The sequence below is a fragment of the Amia ocellicauda genome, chromosome 5 (genome assembly GCF_036373705.1).
Source record: "Amia ocellicauda isolate fAmiCal2 chromosome 5, fAmiCal2.hap1, whole genome shotgun sequence".
Lineage (NCBI taxonomy): Eukaryota > Metazoa > Chordata > Actinopteri > Amiiformes > Amiidae > Amia > Amia ocellicauda.
The window spans coordinates 25616495-25636051 of record NC_089854.1 but is presented as its reverse complement, the minus strand read 5'-3'; the positions used below and the strand labels follow the sequence as shown (position 1 = coordinate 25636051).

Sequence of the window (19557 nt, the reverse complement as noted above, 5' to 3'; positions counted from 1 at the left end):
CTGGTGACTGTGGGGGCCAGTTTAGTACAGTGAACTCAATGTCATGTTCAAGAAACCAATTTGAAATGATTCGACCTTTGTGACATGGTGCATTATCCTGCTGGAAGTAGCCATCAGAGGATGGGTACATGGTTGGTCATAAAGGGATGGACATGGTCAGAAACAATGCTCAGGTAGGCCGTGGCATTTAAACGATGCCCAATTGGCACTAAGGGGCCTAAAGTGTGCCAAGAAAACATCCCCCACACCATTACACCACCACCACCAGCCTGCACAGTGGTAACAAGGCATGATGGATCCATGTTCTCATTCTGTTCATGCCAAATTCTGACTCTACCATCTGAACAGAAATCGAGACTCATCAGACCAGGCAACATTTTTCCAGTCTTCAACTGTCCAATTTTGGTGAGCTTGTGCAAACTGTAGCCTCTTTTTCCTATCTGTAGTGGAGATGAGTGGTACCCGGTGGGGTCTTCTGCTGTTGTAGCCAATCCGCCTCAAGGTTGTACGTGTTGTGGCTTCACAAATGCTTTGCTGCATACCTCGGTTGTAACGAGTGGTTATTTCAGTCAAAGTTGCTCTTCTATCAGCTTGAATCAGTCGGCCCATCCTCTAGCATCAACAAGGCATTTTCGCCCACAGGACTGCCGCATACTGGATGTTTTTCCCTTTTCACACCATTCTTTGTAAACCCTAGAAATGGTTGTGCGTGAAAATCCCAGTAACTGAGCAGATTGTGAAATACTCAGACCGGCCCGTCTGGCACCAACAACCATGCCACGCTCAAAATTGCTTAAATCACCTTTCTTTCCCATTCAGACATTCAGTTTGGAGTTCAGGAGATTGTCTTGACCAGGACCACACCCCTAAATGCATTGAAGCAACTGCCATGTGATTGGTTGGTTAGATAATTGCATTAATGAGAAATTGAACAGGTGTTCCTAATAATCCTTTAGGTGAGTATATATATATATATATATATATATATATATATATATATACACACACACACACACACACACACACACAGTACTGTGCAAACGTTTTAGGCAGGTGTGAAAAAATGCTGTAAAGTAATTATATTTATATATACACATATATACATTATATTTAGATTATATTTATCAATTATCTAAATGCAAAGTGAGTGAACAGAAGAAAAATCCATAATTGGTGTGACTAGCCTTTGCCTTCAAAACAGCATCAATTCTTCTAGGTACACTTGCAGTTTTTGAAGGAACTCGGCAGGTAGGTTGGCCCAAATCGTGGACAACTAATCACAGTTCTTCTGTGGATTTAGGCAGCCTCAGTTGCTTCTCTCTCTTCATGTAATCCCAGACAGACTCGATGTTGCGATCAGGGCTCTGTGGGGGCCATACCATCACTTCCAGGACTCCTTGTTCTTCTTTACACTGAAGATAGTTCTTAATGACTTTCACTGTATGTTAGGTGGTGTTGTCATGCTGCAGAATAAATGTGGGTCCAATCAGATGCCTCCCTGATGGTATTGCATGATGGATAAGTATCTGCCTGTACTTCTTAGCATTGAGGAGACCATTAATTCTGACCAAATCCCCAACTCCATTTGCAGAAATGTAGCCCCAAACTTGAAAGGAACCTCCACCATGCTTCACTGTTGCCTGCAGACACCGCTCTCCAGCCCTTCGGCGAACAAACTGCCTTCTGTTACAGACAAATATTTCAGATTTTGACTCATCAGTCCAGAGCACCTGCTGCCATTTTTCTGCACCCCCGTTGCTGTGTTTTTGTGCATAGTTGAGTCGCTTGGCCTTTTTGCCACGTCGGAGGTATGGCTTTTTGGCCACAAGTCTTCCATGAAGGCCACTTCTGACCAGATTTCTCCGGACAGTAGATGGGTGTACCAGGGTCCCACTGTTTTCTGCCAATTCTTGTTTGGCTATTCCTCACCCAGTTTTATTCGTCCTACACAGCTGTTTCTGGTTCAGTTAATGATTGTGTTTCAACATACATATTGAATTGATGATCATTATTGATGATCATTAGCACCTGTTTGGTATAATTGTTTAATCATACACCCGACTAGTATTCTCTTCACAGATGAGAGCAGGTTCACACTGAGCATGTGACAGACATGAAAGATGCCGTGGTGAATGTTATGCTGCCTGCAACATCATCCAGCATGACCGGTTTGGCGGTCTGGGGAAGCATATCCTTGGAGCGTCGTACAGACCTCCACGTGCTAGCCTACGATACAATGACTGCTGTTAGGTACCGGGATGAAATCCTCAGACCCATCGTCAGACCTTAAGCTGGTGCAGCGGGCCCTGAGTTCCTCCTGGTGCAGGACAATGCCCGGCCTCATGTGGCCAGAGTGTGTTGGCAGTTCCTGGATGACGAAGGCACTGATGCCATTGACTGGCCCTCACGTTCCCCTGGCCCTGAATCCAACTGAGAACCTTTGGGACGTTATCTATAGGTGCATCTGACGCTGCCAAGTAGCGCCACAGACTGTCCATGAGCTCACTGATGCCCTGAACCAGGTCTGGGAGGAGATCCCCCAGGACACCATCCGCCAGGACACCATCTGCCATCTCATCAGGAGCATGTCCAGATGTTGTTGGGAGTTCATACAGGCACGTGGGGGCCATACACACTACTGAGTCACATTATGAGTTGCCATGATGAAATTCACGCAAGTTGGAACAGCCTGTGATTTTAATTGTTTACCTTGATTTTCGGTGTGAGTTTGAATCCAGCCCTCAATCGGTTGGTGATTTTGGTTTCCATTGACCATTGTTATGTCACATTTTGTTCTCAACGAATTACACAATGTACAGTAAAGATTTCAATCTTTAATATATTTCGTTCATCGAGATCCGATGTGTGATTTAAGTATTCCCTTAATTTTTTTGAGCAGTGTATATAAATTACACATTATACATTAGAATATGTAATAAATCCAGCTGTAACTTACCTATTTTAATTAGTGCAAGAAATGTCGTTTTCCTTTTAAAGATGTGGTTAAGAAGCTGTATTGGTATGTCTCCTTTGATGAACTGGTTTGTGATGGCTATGAAAGATGAACTTGCAATAGCAATTCGCTCTCTGGCATCATCAGTAAGCTGGTCAATCAACTTCCCATCAGCACCTGTTAAAAATATACCACAATACAATATTTTTTTTAATAAAATGAGGGAACACATGAAAAGAATTTGGCTCAAACAAGTTAAAAAAAATCATAATAAACACAAAAGTGACTAAAATAGATATACTGCCTCCATTAATCGGGTCTATTAATCAACTAATTAATTGATCGACGATCAAAATTTTCTCTATTTAATCGAGCATATTATAATGACCTGGGAGCATAATTTCAAACTACATACAAGAGCCAAAACCGCTTATTTTAACGCTATTAAAATGATCGTATACAACTAGCACAAATGGATTAGGGTATTTAAATGTAAATATGAAAATAAAACATTAAAATGGTTGGTATAAATAACATCAAAGCTCTTTTGTTTCTAAACGGTACACTTCACAGTCAAAACAAATAAATGAAAGTGAAATGAAAGTGCTTATTTGTGGCATAATCACTCTCAGTGTCCACTCAATCTGACTTGTAAGAAGACACTTGTAATGTTATACAATGCGTGTGTTTTTCAAGCACACGAAAGACTGTAGACAGGTGAGGTAGATTGCGAATTTACTTTATTTGCGTTTATGCAGTTCAAATGCAGTAGGCATATTTAATACATAAATATAATAAAAGTCGAGTACTGCACAGTGTATTCAGCAACACAGAGTAATTCAAATTAAATCGTGCAAACTGACCAGCCCTGTGTTAAATTATAAAGGCAAATCACGCATGATTTCACAAGAGCTACATTACAATATCCATGCACAAACTGGAGGGTTACAAGCTGCTAAAAGAAAAAAATATATATAGTCTAGCTTTGGATTCAAACTGGATTCGGAAGGAATCACTGAAGACAAAGGAAATGTTTTCTGTTTCATATGCAAGCAATGCTTTTCTCAAGTCCAGTGTGAGTTTACAGTATCATTTCTGAGCAAAACATGTTTGCATAGCGATTATAACTGCTGATTATAATAAGAGCACAAGAAAGTTTACAAACGAGAGGAGGCCATTCAACCCATCGTGCTCGTTTGGTGTCCATTAATAACTAAGTGATCCAAGGATCCTATCTAGTCTATTTTTGAATGTTCTCAAATTGTCAGCTTCAACCACATCACTGGTTGAAGCTGATAATTATTTCGTATTTTGTTTTTAATATACATTTCTATTTTCTTTACCATTCCCGTTCACCTTTGTTATACTGTATAATGTCATGTCATGTTTATTGAATGATTACTGTGTGGCACAACCACTTAAAGACTGTTACACTTATTTTAAAAAGTGCCAGATTAATCTACCGACTATTCAACTAATGCCCATTGATTAACCAATCAAATATTTTAAAATCAACTGACAGCCCTAATAATAATAATTTAGCTTTCTTAATCAGTACTTAAAAAATTATTATAATGAAAGATCAACAAGTGATTAAAATATCATATGGAAATGTTCAGTGTTTAAAGTGGTTACAATCGACTCTATTATTGTATACTCTGATTTATTGCATTGCAAGCAACTGGTCCCATTTTTAAATGCATTGGTTTTAATGGAAACATGCTACGGGTAAAGACATAATTTTAACGCATAATTCGGATGAGTTCATAGAGTTACGTGGACCCATTCAGTTTCACAATGCATTTTATACCTGATAGTGCTGTCCACTACAGTGAAGTTCAGACTTTTAAAGTACTTACAAGAAAACTAAATCTACAGACATTTGTATCAGCTACGCACTTTATTTTCATTAGCTACAGGGCACTTTATGTTTTCATTAACTAATTATTAACCTATACTTTTTTACTATGAATATTTGACCTAGCGAAATAAGTACATAAGTCATAAGTACATTTGAGGGCATATGGCTAGATAGATATGACAAATGGCAGTGTTGGGGTCGCTACTGATAAAACATAATATATTAGTCGTTATTCGTAAATAATATTAGTATTACATATTAGTTCATTCAAAATGTAGCACGTTATATATTACCTGCTACATTGCTTCATTTTGCCCTAAACAATGTGACTAATCTCCATATTCTGGTAATGCGTGTTTTAAATGTGTGCCAAATAAACTTAAACCATGGCTTACCTTAGTTCTCGGGTCAGTCGTGTAAAACTGCGAGTTAACCCATACTACATACCAACACTTCAGTAATGTTTAAATGCTGGTATGTAGTATGTGTAATGTGGGTAGTATGAGGTTTCAAATACAGCCTGGGTTTCATAATAACGCCCACCTAATACCCCATTTCCACTAGCCACGTTTAGCTGTACCTCAGTGTGGCCCTGCCGTGCCTGGGGTTTCCGCCTGTGCCCGAACTAGGCTGCGTCCCAATTTGCGTGACCTTGTGCTGACGTCACAGAGTGTGCGCTTGAGTGAGGAGGGTGCAGGTGAAGCTAAAAGCGCTCAATGGGACTCACTTAAGCGTCAGTATTCAGCGCCTTTAGATTTGACCGAAAAAGTAGTATTTTCTTGTCATCTGTCTCTGTGTTTAATTATAGTAATAATAATCATAATAAGTTTGAAATACACTGTTCGTTAATATCACATCCTAGTTTTATAGGATACTACTTCATTAATTAATTAAATGATAGATACCGAAATATTTTTTGGCTGAACTTTCTAACCCTATATTTAAATCATGATTATATAATCATTTTATCTATGTATTATTTCCTTGATACATAATTTAACAATTTCTACAACTGTCTAGCTAACATTACATTTATATACACCCGCCGCTGCTATATTTTCCCAGTTGACTTTAACGCAAAGAGTTCTGGGACTTCAGCGCTAAAACACTTCCTCATCAGTGCGCTGTTTTGTTCACTCCGCTGAAGGCAGCATTGAAGGGCACAGACGGCTCGATTCGGCTCCTTCACTCGCTCCCTCAGGGATTGGGACAGCGTTTAAGATGAATGAGGGAACAAGTGTGCGATTTGGGACACAGCCTTGATTACCAAACAGTCCGAGTGGTGCACTGGATAAACCGATTTAAACACATAATTTTGATTAATGTAGCGAGAAACCTTATTTTATACGGAAAGTAACTAATATTATTACTCGAATTAAAACTCTAACGCGTTATATTAACTCGTTGTTAAGACAAGTAATATTATTACAGTAGTGCGTTGCGTTACTAAAGTGTTATCGCCAACTCTGACAAAGAGTGAAATTAAAAGACTTTGGAGAAAATATTGTTTGTTTTGTGAAGTAATCTAAGCCATTTTTGGTAGCCTGTATTTTCCTCTTGCGTTGGCAAGAAGCGACATTTACTTTAAAACAGTATGTAACATACTGTTGGGTTTCCTCCAAACATGACGAGCAACCATGCAGCGACCTTACCCCAACACCAAATAGCCCAGGCCTCCTAGTGAAGCTTCAGAATGGCTACAAGTACATTATTCTGTACTATATCACAGGTTGATTAATTTAGTTGTTGCATGCTTTACAACTAATCAAATATTTTCCTACTGATATCCAGATTTTTGTGCTTCTGGTACTGTAAGCAAAAGAGCCTACAATTACCGATTTATAATTTTAGGATTTTGTCACAACTTATAGCTGAAGCCCACTGTACTAGTGATGAATCTGATTTAGACGAGTCATACATGCATGTACATGTGTACATAGACTGTAATGTCTATGTATTATATTTAAATAACTTGCTCCGGATGAATGCATACTCCGGTTAAGTGCATAGTATCACAACGGTCCCAAGACTATGCAATTATCTAGAGTCAACTGTATTTAAAATGTTTCTGTTTGTTGTGTTCAATTAAAGAAATGTGACACATTAACAGATAGCCTAGTAATAATTACCTTGTAGCTGGAAAATGTTTTTAGCTGCAGACCAGTTGAGTAAATGCTGGATAACTACTTCATTCCCCTCCAGGCACTGTCCTCTTGAGTTTGTGGGCCAGGACTTCTGGATGATTGTAGACACCAGCTTCCCAAACTTGCTGAAGTCATGTTGTTTCAACCGTTCAAAGAGATTGCCCTCCGACTTTTCCTGTCAATATAGATTACTATTAGTATAGCCAGCTCCATTTTCAAAAACCCTGCTAAACAAAGGCAATTTTAACAAAATTAAAACGTTTTTAAGTAACAGGTGATTTTTATTTTTTACAAAACCCTCATTTGTCAGATACATTTTATTCCCATCAACACTTTGATTTGAAGGATTTTGTAAATTTTGGATGGTATACAATTAGTAAATATACATTTGAATTACAATTTAGATATTATAATGATCAACTGGAACTGTACATTTCCCATGCAAAAAAGTTATATTATGGACAGAGCATAAAAGGTGCCTACCTGGCAAATAGAAGTAACAGCATTCAGTGCACATTTCTCAAGACACTGAGATATGAACGGATGAGACTTGGTCATTTCTTCATTTTTCCTGCAGTAGATTTCAATCTGATCCATTGAATGTTCCTAATAATGAATAATTTAATAAGAACATAAGAAAGTTTACAAACAATCCATTGTGCTAATTTAATATCCATTAATAACTAAGTGATCCAAGGATCCTATCCAGTCTATTTTTTTATGTTCCCAAATTTCAGCTCTCTGGGGAGTTTGTTCCAGATTGTGATGACACTCTGTGTGAAGAGGTGTCTCCCGTTTTCTCTAGAGCCGTGATGTATTTCTTGAAGTGCGGAGCCCAGAACTGTACACAGTATCCAGATGAGCTCGAACTAGTGCATTGTACAGTCTGAACATTACTGCCCTTGTTTTAAATTCTACACTTTTGACAATATACCCTAACATTGTATTTTTTTTATTGCTTCCCCACATTCTTTGGATGGAGAAAGTGAGGAGTCCACATAGACTCCTAGGTCTTTCTTCATCTAGTTCTATTCCTCCCATAGTGTAATTATAGTGGACATTTTTGTTACCTGCATGTAATACCTTGCAATTGTCCACATTGAATTTAATCTGCCAGGTGTCGGCCCACAACTGAATATTATCCAAGTCCCTTTGAATAACCTGTGCTGCCAAGACTGCATATTTGACAAGTTTGCTAACTATCCCTGAGTCCAGATCATTAATATAGATTAGAAACAGCAAAGGCCCTAGTACTGATCCCTGTGGAACTCCGCTAACAACCTCACTCCAGTTAGAAGCGACTCCTCTAATCAACACCCTCTGTTTCCTAAACATCAACCAGCTCATAATCCATCTACTTACATTACCCTGAATGCCTACAACTTCCAATTTGAGGACCAGTCTTTGGTGTGGAACCTTATCAAAAGCTTTCTGAAAATTTAAGTTTATCATACATATGCTTTCATGTGATCTACAGCTGCTTTTGCATGTTCAAAAAACTAATAAATTAGTAAACATGATCTGCCTCGTCTAAACCCATGTTGACTACCACCAAGAATATGATTTTCATTAAGATGCTCCTCTATTTTTTGTCTAATCATTTTTTTTTACAAAGTAATACAGGTGAGACAGACTGGCCTGTAATTTCCTGGCTCAGTTTTGTCCCCTTTCTAGTGGATAGGTATAGAGGTAATAATACTTATGCATCTTATTGCAATAACTGGGTAGAAGGTAAAACATTTTTATTTTACCAAAATAGTGTACATTTTATAATTGTCACTACAAATTAATGATTAACTTCTGAAAAGTATATAATAATTGTGTTAAAAAATATAGGTAGGGCCCTGCATTTCATGTGTATAATATAACATTAGTTATTTTTTTTGTTTCGTTTTTAATTGTTAATCCAATTATATTTCTAGGGCATAGAAGTTGAATTACAACTGGAAAAAAAACAAGTCACAGTGCTCTAGTTATAAAATGTGAGAAAGTAAAGTTAATCTCAAAATCAGCTGGATACTTACCTCACAAACTGTTAATAAAGAAGTATGTTTTCACCTCAGATCTTCTCCATTCTACGTTTAGATTTTGTTAACCATATTCTTTTTTAATGTGAAAACAGTTAATAAGGCTTAGTATTCATGGTATTATTTTACCTGTTTAAGTTTTCCTTCCAAATCATTCAGCAGAGTCTCTCTCCAATGCTTTGTGAATTCTTCACTTCCAAAGCTTAGCGAGATTACATTGTTCCATGCCTAAAACAGAGTTTGGAGACATTTTTGTATGTCTTGGAAATGCTTATACATTATAATTAAAGAAGATAAAACAAATGGAAAAGTAAATACAAAGTAGTCCTATCTTGACAATATTATAATTTGTACAGCTTCATAAAGATAATGTCTCTAATAAAACAGCTTCCAGGTACTGGAGAATCACAATTTAACCTTATTCGTCACATTGCAGCACATACCTTTAACAAAAACAGAAAAGGCAATAACTGTAGTAAAATAATTAAATGCAATGATGCATGTGGGCTAAAATGTATTACATTTTTCTACATAAAACTTAAAAATATTTTTTATTCAGAATATTGCAATAAATATATAGAGAGATTTAAAGATCTTACTTCTATTTCGTGGCTACACATGAAATCAGTATGATAATAGCTATTATTCAGCAGTTTGTTCTGAAATACATTCTTTATCCAGTTCCTCATTATGTTTAGAGTCTCCAATAACACATCCATATTCCGGCATTCTGGTTGGGTGTCGATGCTACTCATTGTCTAAAAGAAAAAAAGAAAAAAATCTTATTTAACCATTTTTACAGTAACATCTTTAATAAAGATGGCGTTTTAGCTGCATAAATGCAAATCAAGTTCAAGTCGCAATCTCTACCTCACCTGTATACAGTCTTTCATGTGCTTGAAAAACACACAAATTGTATAGCATTACAAGTGTCATCTTACAACTGTAGTCAGATTGATAAACACTTGTTTCATTTGTTTGTTTTTTCTGTGCAGTGTACTCGTTAAAAAAAAGAAGTGCTTTGATGTTATTTATACCAATCATTTTAATGTTCTATGTTCTATTTACATTTAAATACTACTCCATTTGTGTTCGTTTTATTTAACTGTATTTATCATAACAATATTTAAAATGTAAATGGGAATCAAAAGATGAATAACTGACTTCACAAATTGGGCTCAAGAACTCAAGGAGGCAATTCAGAGGCATACCTCAGGAGGAAAGTATCCAGCAAATTCCGCAATCACAATGACAAGAGTCATGCAAGTGACAGGAATATTATGGAATCGCTGTTCCTTTGTCATTTTGCAGATTTTTTCCAGGAGTTTTACAGCTGTTTTTAAGCAAATATCTCCATAATTATCATTGTAACAACTGGAAAAGAATAGAAAAAAAAACATTAACGATTATTTTTCAAAGAGTCGTCTCTTCATATGCAAATAAGTTGATCTTATGCTTGTTTAAAAGTAGAAATACAGAACATTGATTTTATATACGCCTAGATATTCGTTGCGTTTTGCCATATTCAAAACCCCGTTTTGTGCGGTTCACCCTTTAATTGTATGCAAGGCCCAAATTATGTGTGATTCCTGCTATATTGGTAGCTGTGCGCCGTGCAAAAAGCAGGTTTGCGACACACAAAATAACACGTTGAAAAGGGTGGCGTTAACAGCACGGCACTGTTTCAGGAGACAGCGACCACAAGGGGGTGTCTGTTTTTATACATGGTTGTATGTGTGCTGCACCAGAAGAAGTTCCTGACTATATATATATATTTTTTTTTACACAATGACAATACATGCATACATAAATACATACATAGGAAACGTAGTTGGTAGCATGCAGCGTGTCCGTGGTCATTGCTAGTACTCATGTTGTTTATATCGATTGCCCCTATGTCCCTTTCCCCTGAGCTATTAACTATATCTTGTCTACAATTATTAGCTCACACATCTAGGATGTAGGACTTGTATTAACTGTATATTTTCTTATGCACTTATGTAATTTTGAAATTGAGATGTGTGTGTGTATATGTGTGTCTGCCTTCATTCATCCACCTGCAGAGTCCTGTTCCTTTAATCCCATGGCTTATTAACATATGGTAATGCCTTGGTAATTGGAAACATGAGATGCAGATGCTGACATTAAATATGCGCATAGCTCAGTCGAATTTGAATTGCGTGAAAGCCTTAATTAGCCTGAATATACCCGTTTTTGCACGATATTAGCGCTGCACATTTATCGAATAACTGAGCAAAACTGTATTCAAACAGTGGGGATAATAAGAATGCTATATTCCAATGTGGCGCAAAGATTTGTACCATGTTTGAATCTCTCTCCTCTTTTGGCCAAGTTGCATTTTTCTTGCGCGTCACTCATTTTGTGCGGAAATTGCGCTAAGTTTGAATATCAGGCCCATAATCATTTAAAATTCTCAAAATAAATACAACTGAACAAAGTATCCTAATTAAATAATTTTAATAATCGCAGTTGCATATACTTTTGGCATACATATATGCAAGTTACATTCTATTATATTCTCTTGTCAGGGTCATCCTCCAGGCAGTACACTAGGGCAGTTAATTTATTTTTGTAAATAAAAACTAAAATTTTAATTGAAATTACGTGACATTTTATATGATCAGGCAAATGCAAACATAAACAAGATGTACAATTGTCTTCTTTAAAACACTGCAAATGCTTTTACTGCATGCAACTGAATAACTGAACCAAAAAAAAACAAAATACCTGAATTGTTGCTTGTTGACTTTGTTGAAGAGGTAGGACAACAGTTTTTGGGTGGTCTGTGAATAAAATGTTTAATCTATAAGATGAGAACTACATATAATGATATAATTATACCCAGTATTACTAGGGTACCAAAACCAATAAATAAGGGTGCTCTACTATGTGTATCATACAAACATCCATGAGGAATAGAGCTTGAAGATATTTAAAATACATTTAATGTTGAATAATAAATTGGACATTTTACTGATAGCACCTTGGTGGAAGGGGGTATGAATGTAAAAAAAAAAAAATAATTACCTCAAAGTTGGAATAGCAAATGTCTTCTTTCAAGTTGAACGTGAACCCATGCAGAATGTCCAAGAGATCAACTGGTACTAAAGAACAGTAGTCAAGTAAATCTTCCATATTCAGTAAGCAAATCCAGGAGCGAGGAAGTAACTTGTCGACCTCGACTAGATGTTTCTTTGCAGCAAAGACCTTCATTACAGCCCTTTTGTAAAATAATTTGTAAGCATAATTAAAAATACAATCCTCATTCATGTTAACAATTAAACATGGAGCTGTTTTAAAGCAATAATACACCTAATAAAGAATTTTCTTTGATTATTTTTAGTATTTTTCATCCATAAACAACAGAACTGTCTCATATTGCAATTTTATTTTGCAATCTTTTAAGTTCTTCTGCTCTATTTTAAGAATAATTATTTTTTTTAACTACTACTAATGTTTATGTTTCACAGATTTGCCATTCCACAAGACATACCTTTTGTCTTGTGATGTTGATGTGGAGTCCATAAACTTGATTCCTTCAAGACTAGCCCAAGAACTGAGATTCTTTGGGTTGGCATTCACTGGAAGGAGTTCAAATGGTTTGCAGTCACTTCTCAGTATGTGAAGCAGAGGAATCACCACAACCCACTTCACTATCTTCTTCTTCACTCCCAAGTTACAAAGCATTTTAATTGCATCCAAGAGACTAAAAGACAAAATATGGGCGTTAGCCAACTTCATTTCAGAATTCTGAGATAATTGAGTTTATACACCAGCGGTCAAAAGTTTTAGAACATGGGGTGGTGGGGGGATAATTAGTCTGAGTAGAAATACTAAATGTCAGAAAATATTGACAATTATAATAGACAGTCTACTAATCAAAACAAGATCATCCACGTTTTGGTAGAAGCAACACACACCCATAGAGAGCTCAAAATGTCAGGATGGAAAACTCTGTTTACAGTGTACTAATACAGTGAGGGGGAAAAAGTATTTGATCACCTGCTGATTTTGTACGTTTGACCACTGACAAAGACATGATTAGTCTATAATTTTAATGGTAGGTGTATTTTAACAGTGAGAGACAGAGTAACAACAAAAAAATCCAGAAAAACACATTTCAAAAAAGTTATACATTGATTTGCATGTTAATGAGGGAAATAAGTATTTGACCCCTTCAACTTAGTACTTGGTGGCAAAACCCTTGTTGGCAATCACAGAGGTCAGACGTTTCTTGTAGTTGGCCACCAGGTTTGCACACATCTCAGGAGGGATTTTGTCCCACTCCTCTTTGCAGATCCTCTCCAAGTCAGAAAAACGCATTTCTAAAAAGTTATACATTGATTTGCATATTAATGAGGGAAATAAGTATTTGATCCCCTATCAATCAGCAACATTTCTGGCTCCCAGGTGTCTTTTATACAGGTAACGAGCTGAGATTAGGAGCACTCTCTTAAAGGGAGTGCTCCTAATCTCAGCTCGTTACCTGTATAAAAGACACCTGTCCACAGAAGCAATCAATCAATCAGATTCCAAACTCTCCACCATGGCCAAGACCAAAGAGCTGTCCAAGGATGTCAGGGACAAGATTGTAGACCTACACAAGGCTGGAATGGGCTACAAGACCATCGCCAAGCACCTTGGTGAGAAGGTGGCAACAGTTGGTGCGATTATTCGCACATGGAAGAAACACAAAATAACTGTCAGTCTCCCTCGGTCTGGGGCTCCATGCAAGATCTCACCTCGTGGAGTTTCAATGATCATGAGAACGGTGAGGAATCAGCCCAGAACTACACGGGAGGATCTTGTTAGTGATCTTATGGCAGCTGAGACCATAGTCACCAAGAAAACAATTGGTAACACACTACGCCGTGAAGGACTGAAATCCTGCAGCTTCTGCAAGGTCCCCCTGCTCAAGAAAGCACATGTACAGGCCCGTCTGAAGTTTGCCAATGAACATCTGAATGATTCAGAGGAGAACTGGGTGAAAGTGTTATGGTCAGATGAGACCAAAATCAAGCTCTTTGGCATCAACTCAACTCGCTGTGTTTGGAGGAAGAGGAATGACCCCAAGAACACCATCCCCACCGTCAAACATGGAGGTGGAAACATTATGCTTTGGGGGTGTTTTTCTGCTAAGGGGACAGGACAACTGCACCGCATCAAAGGGACGATGGACGGGGCCATGTACCATCAAATCTTGAGTGAGAACCTCCTTCCCTCAGCCAGGGCATTGAAAATGGGTCGTGGATGGGTATTCCAGCATGACAATGACCCAAAACACACAGCCAAGGCAACAAAGGAGTGGCTCAAGAAGAAGCACATTAAGGTCCTGGAGTGGCCTAGCCAGTCTCCAGACCTTAATCCCATAGAAAATCTGTGGAGGGAGCTGAAGGTTCGAGTTGCCAAACGTCAGCCTCGAAACCTTAATGACTTGGAGAGGATCTGCAAAGAGGAGTGGGACAAAATCCCTCCTGAGATGTGTGCAAACCTGGTGGCCAACTACAAGAAACGTCTGACCTCTGTGATTGCCAACAAGGGTTTTGCCACCAAGTACTAAGTTGAAGGGGTCAAATACTTATTTCCCTCATTAACATGCAAATCAATTTATAACTTTTTAGAAATGCGTTTTTCTGGATTTTTTTGTTGTTATTCTGTCTCTCACTGTTAAAATACACCTACCATTAAAATTATAGACTGATCATTTCTTTGTCAGTGGGCAAACGTACAAAATCAGCAGGGGATCAAATACTTTTTTCCCCTCACTGTACATAATGATTTTACATAATTGGATCTGAGCTTTTCTTTGCTTGATAGAACATCAAATAATATATACTTGATTAATCGTTAGGTTGTTCAGAACAAAACAAGCCTATTTACAAAGAAATCCGATCAAAACTGAGTGATCTGTGACCGTCTGTGACTGACCCACCCCCCTCCCCCCACCTCACCCCACCCCCCAACCCCCCCCCCCAAGCAGCCTGTGCGTTTATCCCCCAGAAACTGTAAATCTGATGTGCTTGAGAATGAAACGTGCTGGTAGCCAAGAGAATAAGCTTTCAAACGATGTGTTCATTGGAGGAATACAGTGTAACTATGCACAGAAGTTGCACAAACTGCCAAATAATGCTTAAGAGGGTGTAGTAACAGTATATAACTCTGAAATGTACACTAGTTTTCAGTTTTTTTTATACCTCTAGCAAATTACCATTTACCTTTGTACTGCTTAAATTTCAATAAAAACTGGACAAATGGAGGGTGTTCTAAAACTTCTGACCAGTAGTGTATATGAATGTCACTCAATGTAAATTACTTACCATTTTTCATTCTTTAATGCCTTTATAAAGCTTGTCCAGTACAAAATGAATTCTTGTTTTGGCTTTTCTGGCAAACATAAGAGATCACACAACCGAGACATTTCCCCTTCGTTCAATATAATGCTGTATTTGCCCCAGATCATCAGCATAATTACTCCAGCCTTCAGCGGGTCGTTGATGAAAGTATCCCTCACTTCAGTACCCTTTTGCAGCTGAGGAACGACGCTATCCAACAAAAACTCTTTCAGAAGGGATTTAACCTGAAATAAAAGCATAGGTATAAAGATCATGCTTTCTAAAGGCTATTAACATACTTCTTCAATTAAGCTTATAAGCCTGGCTGATGCATTATAAGATGTCATTCCAATTTGTATATGAAAATATATTAAAATGTATATAGACAGACAGCACAATATTTATATGTAAGCAAAGTATTCCATTATTAGGACTACCAATACATTATTTGAAAGCAAAAACTCCTAGTAATTTATAACCTGAAAATATCAAAATCAACATTTTTACCTCAGTCTCACCATACTCTAAGTTAAACCACCTTTTTTCGGTATCTTCATACACAAATGGATCTGTATACGTCATGTAAAACTGTTGAAGCTTGTTGAAAAAACTTTTTAAGTTAATGTCACTCCAGTTTTTAAGGGGTTCAAACATAGTTTCCAGCATGATCCTTCCAGCAAACTGTCTTCCTTTTACCAAGTTTTTCCTTTCTTCAGACCACACTAGGTTTTTAATAAACCGAGTGACTACATTTTTAGAGGGCTCAGCACAGATTATATCGTCATATTGATGCCATTCCCCTATAATGTAAAACATAAAAGGTGAAGTTCACTACATCGAAAAAAACAAAGGCTAACTCAAACAGTTTTTGACTGTGTATGTTTATCATCAAGGTGTAGTACACAATAAAACCTGTACCAGATTAATTTGGATTACAATCACTATGTGTACATTATTAATACATTAGGTAGAATTATATTATTAAGATAGGTATTATTATGGCCAGTCATAGCAGTAGTACAGAATTTTTTATGTTATAAACTGTAAATGTCACTGTACCTTGCTCACTCAGAAGAAGTGGCTTGATGAATAAGCATCTGTTGACAATTTTTGTTGTATCCATTTTATAAATGTGCTCATATTCAACCTCATAATTTCTTCCTTTTGCTTTCAATATGACATATTTGTAAGGTATAGAGACAGAAATATGCTTTTTTGATGTTATAAGCTGTCCTTCTACAAGGAACCCATGGTCTCCTAAATTTCTGTAAAATTTAAAAAAATATCACAAGTTAGGTTTCCCATCTAGCAAAACATTCACTTTTTTCACATTTTCCATTTACCACACTGTTCACACACAAATACTACAAACTTACCGAGTCACTTTCATTGTAACTGCATCAGTGTCCCAAGAGCCAATTCGTTCTCCTGCTCTCAGCGAAACAATATCCTTGCTTGGGTCTAATTTAAAGTCTTTAGAGAGGACAGCATGGAAGTAAACAGTCAGTCTGTCACTTACTGGGATATGCATGGATTCTGGTGAACTACAAAAGAGTGAAACAAAATAAATGTTTGTAGGTTTCAAAAATGTTTTCATATGATTAGGATAACGCTGGAGCTAAAAGAAAAATATATATTCAGAAAAATCTGAACAAGCTTGTGTAAAACTTATCAAAATTAATTTAAAATGTTCCCCATTCATTTAATATACAATATACATTATATATGCACACATAAATATTTGAATATATAGCTGAAGGTCAATACAATATGCATAATACCTTAATTCAGCAGGAATTAATATGCATAATATTTTATGTACCTCTTTGTGGTCTCCACTTGCTTGTTCTTTCTTTTCTGCGAGTCTACATGTTCAGGAATGGGAGCCTTTTGTTCAGAAAAGTCAGATGAGACAGTGAGCGAAGACTGCTGCATTTCTGAGTGGACCACATGGGGTTTTGGAGTGTTTTTAGTAGATTCTTCATTTTTAGCATTCGTCTTGATCCGTGAATCTGTATCATTTATCTGTTTTAAGAAAAAAATTTAAATCCTGCAAAACTGCAATTGCTCATCAATTATTATGTTTTTCAAAGCCTAATTACCTTTGTTAATGACATGTCCTGTGTCATAACCAGTTCATTCTACACATAAATCTTATAGGCAGGATAAAGCACACAACTTAGCAGTATTTTTTCAGAAATAAGTAATCTGTCTTCATATTAAAAGACAGAATGAGAAGACTAATATACATGATCTCAGACTTAAATGTTCCCTCAAAAAAGTACAATCATTCCATTACCTTTATCTTGTTCTGTTGAACAGATTCTTTTGCCTTATTGTGTCGAGGCGGCTGTTTTCCTTCTTGATTATCCTGTGAGCTGTTTTTTGATGTCTTCGTCACCTGCCTGGCTGGCTCAGGGATCTTAGTATTCTGATCAAGATTAGTCTGCTGCATGTTTGCTGCATCCTTCTGGCTCTTGACAAGTTCATAGTCAGCAGGCTTTGCCTGGTCTTGATCCATTTTGTCTGCATTTTCCATAACTTTTTCTGAGGATTTCGGGGTCTGGCACATTTTTGAATCCGGAGAAGAAGCAGTCCCTGCCACTGAAGTTTCTCCTGAGGAATGCTGGCAAGGACGGGCAGCGCTGATTTCATCTGCCTTCTGCTCAGGAGCTACTTTCATGTCTTGTGGTTGTGTACTGTTCTCCACCATATCACCAGCACCTACTGTCAGATTTTCATCAGGAGAATGTTTGCAGGAATTAGTATCCTGAGAAACTTCATGCGCCATTATAGGTCGATTGTAATTATCACTGTCCTGCAGCGAAGCCGGTGTGCTATCCATTGCATTGGATGTGCTCTCCTCGTCAGATGAAAGGGATTCTTCCACCATTTCCATGTCAACCAGTGAGATGTCAGAAAGCTCCGAAGTCATCTGATCAGAGTCCAAAGATGAAGGCCCTTCATTGTCATTTGGCTTCTTCTTGCTCTTCTTCTTTTTCTTTCTCTGTAAAAACAAGATTTTACATGGCAGATTTTAAATGACATTATAGAATCAAAAATATTATTCAGGTTAAATAAGTCTATATAAATCAGAATTACTTGACAATACTGTGAAAATTGGAATTTAGTTTTAGATAATCTAATTAAATCAATTTGTGATACTTCTCCAAATTATTGGATTTGTTTTTACAGGAACAATATCTTTCAAAACGACTCCATTCTTGAGTATGCTTTATTGGATGATCACATTTTATTCAAATAATCCAAAATTGCTTCCTAAAAAAACAGTCTACTCAATGACATCAACATTAGAATAATCACAACTCAAAATCCAAAGGGTGATATATACACTACCGGTCAAAAGTTTTTTTATTGAAATTTAAGTCTACTGAACAACCTGAAACAGTACAAAGGTAAACGGTAAACTGCAAGAGGTTATAAAAAAGTTTAGGTTACCAAAAACTGAAAAATAATGTACATTTCAGAGTTCAGGGAACAAGTAATGGGTTAACAACTTACAGCTGTTCTGCAGCAATGGAAGTAAATTAAGTCTTGAAAGTTGATGCTAACAATTCCTACATTTGTCCCAACTTTTGTTGATTATTTACAAACCCTCTGTCTGTATAAAAGAAGCCAATTCACTTCTTAATTCAGTATGTGACTGCACATGACAGACACCGCACCTTTTTTTTCTGGTTGCCTTTGTTATCCTCATTGGGTCGTTTATGTTCCTTCGGCTGCTCTGAACAAGCAGCAGCCGACTCGTCCAGTGATGACATCTCAGTGTCTGTCTTCAGCTCAGCTCCTCCTTCCATTTCAACTGCAATCGCTGATAGAGGCTTGTCTGTGAAGGTAGGAAATGCATTGACTCAGCTCTGTCCTAAGCTCATGTCAAAAATTCTCCAGCCTTCACCTTCATCCAGTGTAAAACTCTCTCTTACACTAGGGTCAGGAAAAGCTTGTACAAGGGTGGATATGAGCTGCTACAGGCACTCTTCAAGTTTCCTGCTTAATAGTTAATACCCTTAATTTCCATGAGCTGCACCATGCATTGTCAAATAAATAATATTTTTATTATTATTATGATTATTATTATTAATAATAATAGAAGCTTACAATGAAATTCAATTCCCTACTAATTGTATAGTCCTTTGGGATACATCAGTAGTAGTTGTAGCCATCATATACCAAGTTTAATATATTTACAGTAAAACAC

At 37.1% G+C, this 19557-nt stretch overlaps 1 protein-coding gene across 2 annotated transcripts in view; it reads right to left on the bottom strand.

The window, feature by feature from the left end:
* LOC136749925 (E3 ubiquitin-protein ligase rnf213-alpha) overlaps positions 1 to 19557 on the bottom strand; it is a 53187-nt gene that overhangs the window by 30793 nt on the left and 2837 nt on the right. For both annotated transcript variants that reach the window (XM_066704581.1, XM_066704582.1), the window contains 16 exons: positions 19025 to 19185; positions 17638 to 18345; positions 17161 to 17363; positions 16715 to 16882; positions 16398 to 16603; positions 15846 to 16138; positions 15324 to 15583; positions 12500 to 12712; positions 12034 to 12226; positions 11734 to 11789; positions 10197 to 10359; positions 9585 to 9743; positions 9115 to 9213; positions 7442 to 7564; positions 6944 to 7133; positions 2957 to 3130 (listed from right to left, as the gene is read on the bottom strand). In XM_066704581.1, coding sequence (XP_066560678.1) covers positions 2957 to 3130; positions 6944 to 7133; positions 7442 to 7564; positions 9115 to 9213; positions 9585 to 9743; positions 10197 to 10359; positions 11734 to 11789; positions 12034 to 12226; positions 12500 to 12712; positions 15324 to 15583; positions 15846 to 16138; positions 16398 to 16603; positions 16715 to 16882; positions 17161 to 17363; positions 17638 to 18345; positions 19025 to 19185 — 3369 coding nt within the window. The remainder of the gene's footprint in view (positions 1 to 2956; positions 3131 to 6943; positions 7134 to 7441; positions 7565 to 9114; positions 9214 to 9584; positions 9744 to 10196; positions 10360 to 11733; positions 11790 to 12033; positions 12227 to 12499; positions 12713 to 15323; positions 15584 to 15845; positions 16139 to 16397; positions 16604 to 16714; positions 16883 to 17160; positions 17364 to 17637; positions 18346 to 19024; positions 19186 to 19557) is intronic.